This window comes from Trachymyrmex cornetzi, unplaced genomic scaffold (assembly GCF_001594075.2).
Source record: "Trachymyrmex cornetzi isolate Tcor2-1 unplaced genomic scaffold, Tcor1.1 scaffold646, whole genome shotgun sequence".
Taxonomy (NCBI): domain Eukaryota; kingdom Metazoa; phylum Arthropoda; class Insecta; order Hymenoptera; family Formicidae; genus Trachymyrmex; species Trachymyrmex cornetzi.
This window is the reverse complement of record NW_017299966.1, coordinates 692,315-699,690: the sequence shown is the minus strand read 5'-3', so window position 1 is coordinate 699,690 and position 7,376 is coordinate 692,315. Positions and strand designations below refer to the sequence as shown.

At 31.2% G+C, this 7,376-nt stretch overlaps 1 protein-coding gene across 1 annotated transcript; it reads left to right on the top strand.

The window, feature by feature from the left end:
* Nucleotides 1-863: 863 nt before the first annotated feature.
* LOC108767028 (uncharacterized) lies at nt 864-3,871 on the top strand. The gene is made up of 4 exons (XM_018516647.1): nt 864-1,112; nt 1,566-1,842; nt 2,359-2,622; nt 3,319-3,871. The coding sequence occupies exons 1-4, from the start codon at nt 864-866 to the stop codon at nt 3,405-3,407; spliced, it is 879 nt and encodes a 292-aa protein (XP_018372149.1). The 3' UTR covers nt 3,408-3,871.
* Nucleotides 3,872-7,376: the final 3,505 nt, after the last annotated feature.

The window sequence follows — 7,376 nt, the reverse complement described above, 5'->3', positions numbered from 1 at the left end:
GACAGTCGTGCGGCTGCGATATACCGTTAAAATTATATACTTGTCAAAAATAAGGACGTATTCTTTCGAAGATTTTCAGTTCTAATAGATCGATCGAGTAATTAAATTATGATATTTTAAGCCAGCTTAATTGTTTCTTATATATACAAATGCTTATTACATGTTTTTTCTATTTTTGTTTGAAAATATAAAAAAGCAAAAAAATATAATTTGCGAAGAATATTAATAAATCTATCGCAAAGTATCTTTGCAATATTGTTGGATAATCTTTTTAATACTCTTTTCTCAGTCTTAAAATATCCGGTTTAATGTATCACAAATTTTATGGTGCGATGAGTTTGTCTCATTGTCATTACATGGAATTTCCACGACCAGCCAGCGACCATCAGCGAGTCCTCGAGTGTCTTTCAAGAGTTGTACCGTGTAGAATGCAGGAGCAATCTCTGTATAGCATTATCTAAGCCATGGACCGTTACCCCCACCGACCTAAATGCACGCCGTATAAATGGTCAGAACACCTTCTAACCACTGTCAGTGAGCGTGTGCACCTAATCTTGCTTTTCTGCATCATCCTGCATTATTCTGTGAAAATAGTGCGCGGTATTATGCGATAATCTTTCGTATCACATAACGTCACTTATGATTTTTTTTGATTAATTACGGCATTCACTTTCGATGCGATGCATCTCGATGATTCGTATAATTGATGAGCAACCATCATGAGTAACAATAACAATGACTGTACAGAAATTCGAAGCGAGACAGGTGATCGTCACAATTCTCTGCAATGAAATATAAATCAATTGATCAAAACTAACAAAATCCAAATCAATAGTGTAAAGTTAAAGTCATTGACCTAAATTATGAAGTGCGGATATTTCGGAGTTATTGAGTGGTCTCGCAAAATCGGATATCCAAGAGTGATTGAAGTATCGTGCTGGATGTTTATTTTGTTGATTGTTTGTTCACGGCGGACTCATTCATTGGCTTTTGATAATACAACGGATCTTTTTGTTCAAAAATGTGAAATGGAATGCGATTTAAAGAGAGATTACACAACTTGTAGCAAATATAAAGTCGCGAAATGGTTAAACACAATAGTGAGAGAAAAGGTACGTGTTTGGTATTTGCAGTGATTACATAAAATTTGATTATATCCAAAAAATTAGAAATTAATAATCCACATTGTATAACGTTAACTGTAATAAGAAGCAATTAAAATTTGATTCTAATCTTAATTAATTCTGTATCTTGTTACAGTTAATAATCAAAATTATAAAAATTATAAAAAATTATAAAAATATTTGAATAATTTATTATAAGAGAATTAAAAACAAATTAATATATATTTATTTTTTTTTATAATTTTGATTTTATAGAATTATAACAAAATTAAAAAAATTAATTATAGACATAAATAACTCTCTAAAATTGATTATATATTATCATACGATAACAATTATAAAAATGCATATAATGTATATAAAAATGTATATTTTTAATTAAAAAAATAATTATACATATCAATATAAATTAGTTAATTAAAGCAAATTATTATAATTTAGGAATTTAGTTATGGACCATTTCGAATAATAAGGATACCATCGATTTACAAGCAATCCTTTTTACCCTATTTGCCACGTTCTCAAGCATTTAAAAGTGGTATAACAGAAGCTCTGAACTTTGTTAGAGATAGTGTAGAGGATTTATTGACAAAACGTGCCATTGTATATACGATAGACAACTCGGCAGTTGCCAGAGATGCCAGAGACTTCTCTTCGAATTTGATGTTTATGGATGAGGATGAACTTGAGCGGCTAAAGGATAGCAAAGAACCGGAAGGTAAAATCTTATTAGATCTGCTGAATAATAAAATATTTAACAATTTTTTCTCTTATATTGTTTTTTACAATTTCTTTTTCTTGTTATTTGGTCGAATATTTTTATCTATGTTAAATATAATAAACTGATGATGAATATTGTAGAGTGCTTTATTTTTTCTTGAAATTCTGAAAAAATCCTGAAAATTCTTATAATGATATATCGATCTCTTGGCAATAACAAAGAAAAGATGTACTTACTGTTCTATATAACGGAATGTTTTGATGTGTCTGAGCGTAATTATAGTTTCTATTGTACTTTATTTCGGATAACGTTACACGTAACAAGTAATCATTGTATAAACTATGCAATCTGCTACAATGTGCTATATATTTGAAAAAAGCGATGAACAGCGAAATAGCAGAGTTTACTACCTTATATTTCCTGTAACGGCAACGATGTCAACAATTGCATAGTCTGTAATAATATTTGACGATTTTCGAGAAAAAGAAAATTTATAAATTATTTGTTTTACAGGCGATTGGCGAATTTTCAAGAAGAAGAAAAATATTATCTTTCCCATTCTTATATTATTAAATTTAATAAAACTGAAACTATTGCTGTTACCAATTTTCCTAGGAGTTCATTTTATTAAAAAACTTCTCGTACTTGGATCATTAATTTTACCATCAGTATTCGCCCATTTAAAGATTTGCAAAGTGCAACACCCTCATGCGCATCATGCACATCCTTTTCATCTGTGGTCCACTGCAGCGGATGCAACAGCAGATTATCCAACAGGTGAGAGTATTTTAAAAATATTTTTTGTCTTTGACAAAAGTACTATGCTTTCTAAGCAAGTTATATGCCAAATTATAGGTATATAGACATATATTTATTAATATTTAGTAAAATTTTAAATAAAACGAACGATGCGAAGAATAATGAATACTTAAAAATTGTGATTCTTTTATTCGTTATATTCATGCTTAAAAATAGTATTAGAAATTCGTATTATAAAAAAAATTTTTCGTTTATTTTATGTTGTTGAGTTAAATATATATGTTAATGTATGTGAAAAAATTTTCTTATCAAATAAAAATAACTGGCACATCCTAGTGATAGTTTGCACGATTATATGTTATGTAGGCTAAGTTAAGATAGCGTCGCTCAGCTGTAACAGCTGATACATCTTTATAGACCAATACATATGACGTATTTATGTTGGGATAAACATATTTGATGTTGACCAACAGCGACAAGTATTACATTTGAAACAGCTGTCAGTGTACGTTATATGATAGTGTTTTATATTTGACATATTTATATTTAATAATTCCTTTAAATCTTTAATGTCATGTCGCGTATCACAAATCTTTGACATCAATAATACTGAATCTTTTCTCATACAAAACTTGTACATCTGAGTAAAGATATTTATCTATTTGTTAAAAACATCATAAACTTGTAATATGCATTTTGACATTTCCTTTGCAGGATACGGAGCGGATGACAGTAATTGGCATAGAAACGATTATCAGTTGGGATATCCGAGTTATCAAATACTTCGTAATCCTTACGGGTGAAAATATAGAGTATTCGTGATCATCAATGAGAATATCGTATTTGTAATTTTCTGATAATCTTTCGAAGGCGAGTCAATTACATCGAAGCACGCGAAATAACACTTTAACAAGTAGTGCAATTACGATTAATCTAATTGTGATCCGTGTATGTGATCTTAGTAATTTCCTGTAAAATTACTCGTGGCAATCACGGTGAATGGATATGCACTGAATGAACGTCGCCAAACGCTACGCTTATCTCGGCTACGCTCGTTCGTCGCTTATTCTAGCAAAGAACACTCGTGAAATAACTTTCACATAGTTTACCGTTATTTGAGGAATGTATTGATATATTTTAACCTTTGCAGCTCGCAGGTTTTGAGAAAGGATAAGATGTTAAGGATACATCCGGCTTTTTCTTAAAACTCCCATTAACGGGAACGCGAAAGAGCGTAAAATACCTGTTAATTTTTTAGAACATTAATTTCTACAACTTTCTATCTTTTATCTCTTGTCTTATATTATTTATTGTTAATTTTATATCAAGATGATATTGGTGATATATTCGTTGCTGATTAGCTTTGATTTATTATAACTTGATGTTATTAATGAAAGCTATTGCAACTGCAAAACTAACTTTCTAGAAGATTATTTACACAACTGAATGTAACTGCCAAAAAATGCACACTTGCACTATTTTTTATGGACACTATTAAATTATAAATATTTATGGTAAAGTAATTAAATTACAGTATAGTCAGCAGTATAGTCGAGTGTGGAGCTCATCCAGGTAATCCAGGTTCAATTATCTTCGCTTGTTTTCTAATTGTTTTTTAATGACAACAATATACGATTACAATATAGCGCAAAGTATCTATTAATTTTTTTTACCAAAAGTATTCGGCGTGCTTGTTTCTCATAGACCGTCTTTCCTCAAATTTCAAAGTGAAAATCGTAAAAGATCCTGCCATGGAAGTTCATTTGTGGTCAAGGTCACTCGACCGAGTACGATGGCCCCTCTACTGACCTACTGACAGATTTGGACAAGCTCCCAGTTTGTAGCTCAAACGCGTTCACGAGCCAACTCATGTGTCGCTGTTATGCGTCCGTGCGTCTACCTTGACCGTGTGTGTCCATATACACATATATACAAACATGTGACCCATGCACGAGTCGATCGAAGACCGTTATTGACTCGCGGACAGTACACGGCAAGAGCCCAGTCATCGTACTTGTCGTCGATACATATTTTAGGCTCCAGATGATGGTTACAATTGATGAATTTTGCTCTCACCCTTTCCCTTCTTCAATACGCTTTTCTCGACCCATCACGTGTTCATCGATAGGAATAATCTTAGTTTCCCGACGGTGAAGTTTTCATCGGACTTTCCAACGCAAGTCTTTGAAGCCCCTAGTCTAGACGTAAACCGATGTTTTTCATAAAGAATGAATTTTTCATACCATTACAATTTTTAATATTTTTTATTGCAAGAATAAATATTGTATGTCATAAGAAACGTGTTATACGTAGAATAATAAAAAGACACGCTTGACTTTGATGGCAAGCGATAAAGTGACAAGAATGCTTGGGCTCCACGACACAATAGGAAACGCGAATCGGAAGCGACACATTGCGCATCGCTACAGGATAGGTACGATCGATACGCAACGTGCACTCGTCCGCGGCAACTCGACCGTTACGTTCTTACGTTATATACGAACGAAAAAGTCGCATTAATGTAACGGACCATCGTTCATGTCACGGCGTTCGACTTGCGTATCTACGTCGAACGTATTTCCTGCATATTGTATGATTCGTATGTATTTGATTCATGCGCACGTATGGCGAAGACAATTCTGAGTGGTGTGCGTTAAATACCGGAGGTACTTCTCGAGATGCCACAGATGAAGTTCACAGAGAGCAAAGCCTCGTGAACAATTGTAGATCTAGCTTAAATAGAACAATCCTTCCTTTTTCTTAAATGAACATTGTTTTTGCGGAAGTCAATCAAATTTATATTATGATGGACGATTGACCTCTAGAAAAAAGATATTATTTCGCGATAGAATTTCAATTTTATCACATAAGAAATACTGTATATTATATATCAGGTTTTAGTATCGCTTGTGATTATAATGTACACTATGTGTATGAATAAATTTCAATAAAATAAGAGTAAACGGAAACAAATTTTTGTAAATGTTGATAATTATTTGTTTCGCCTTTTAATTATCTGTTCTTTGAAATTTTTCACCGTTTAGTGAAACCGAGTTGTATGTTTAATATTATGTTATTTTTCATTTGGATGTGTGCGTATATGTACACGTATGTGTGTGTGCGTATGCGCATGATTATAGTTATAAGAAAAATAAAATTGTAGAATAATTAAATAGTTTTCTACTTTCCTTTCCTTAATTGAATTGTACATTGTGATATTCTTAAGAATCTTTTTCCTTGTTCTATTAACAGACCAATGATAAAAGATTGTAACATCGCATTACATTTATTCATACATACTTCACATGTTAATATAAAAATATTTATAAGAATGTGATTTTTCTTTATTATTTTCATGTGTTTAAAGATAAATTATTTTATTTATAAATTCTTGATTAATAATTAATTTCAATGCATAATGAGTCGGATATATGCTCCTTTTTGTTTATTGTTAGATATGAATACCAATACTTGGAAATAATTTCTCTCTCTCTCTCTCTCTCTCTCTCTCTCTCTCTCCTCTTTATGAAAATTATAATAAAAATAAAAACACGGAGAATGTATGTACAATACGTTTTTAAGGAACAAGCGAACGATTCTATAGGTGTCACCGACTTTAACGTGAAACTGAAGCCAAAAGAAGTAACACACTGGCCTGTGTGACCTTCTTTTTGTAAAGAGAATACATTTTTGCATAAGGAAATTTGATAAAAAATTTTAGTCTAAATAGTAAATACTACAAAATACCAATAAAAAGTTATAAATTGTTATGAAAATATATTCTGAGTTCGTAAAGACAAAAAAACTATGCTCGTTTTTAAATTAATTACTTCCTTGCAATTTAAAATATTCACATAAAAGCTGCATTTGAATTTTGTAGAACTATTACTGGCACAGTACTAATTTTTATGAAGAAAATTAAAATGTTATGTTTTGTTACTCCTTTTCTACAAGCACTTAGTAATTTACGATGTAAAGGTTGTCGGCTATAAAGTTCTAAAAAATTTGTTTTTGTTTGACAATATTGACAGCATTCTATAATATGCTCGTAAAGATTCTTTTGACGTTATGTTATAACGGGTTCCTTCTGTCAACGTCCATTAGTAAATAGTACTTTGAAACACGGTACATGTATACCGTGATTACCGTCAAATGTAAATAATAATCATTTTACAATAACTGAATCATTTGTCATATCTACCAAAATGAATAAAAGATTAACTAACATGTTGATGTAGACGAAACCCAAAACTAGTTTTTCGGAGGTCACAAACATTATTTGGGATCGGTAGATTTCTGAGAAAACACAAGAGAAATTGTTTGTAAAGGTGTGCAACCGCGATTGAACTCGTGACTAATTTGATTGGACTTGAACGAGTGATCTTTGCTGACGTCATAGCCGAAGATAGTTTCCATATGAAAAGTAGATCACACAAAAGAGATTTAAAAAAATCGCTACTTTTTACTCTTGACAATTAAACGGATATGGAAGAGTAGTCTTAATTAATCAAGCTGTCTTCTTGTTGCTATATAAAAAATTATATATTTCCTACAAGAAATTGTTGTAGAAGTGTTTAGAATCACATCCTCGTTCTAAAAGATTTCATTTAGAGGAAAAGAATAGATTTATTAATAATTTTCAATTAGTTAAGAAAAAGTTTTGATTTTTTCTTGTATTGTACTTTACTCTATTTTTCTTATTTCCTTTCTAAAAAAGGATCTCTTAAATAATATAAAAGCTATTGTGGAGCAGAGGTAATCTCAAAGAAAAA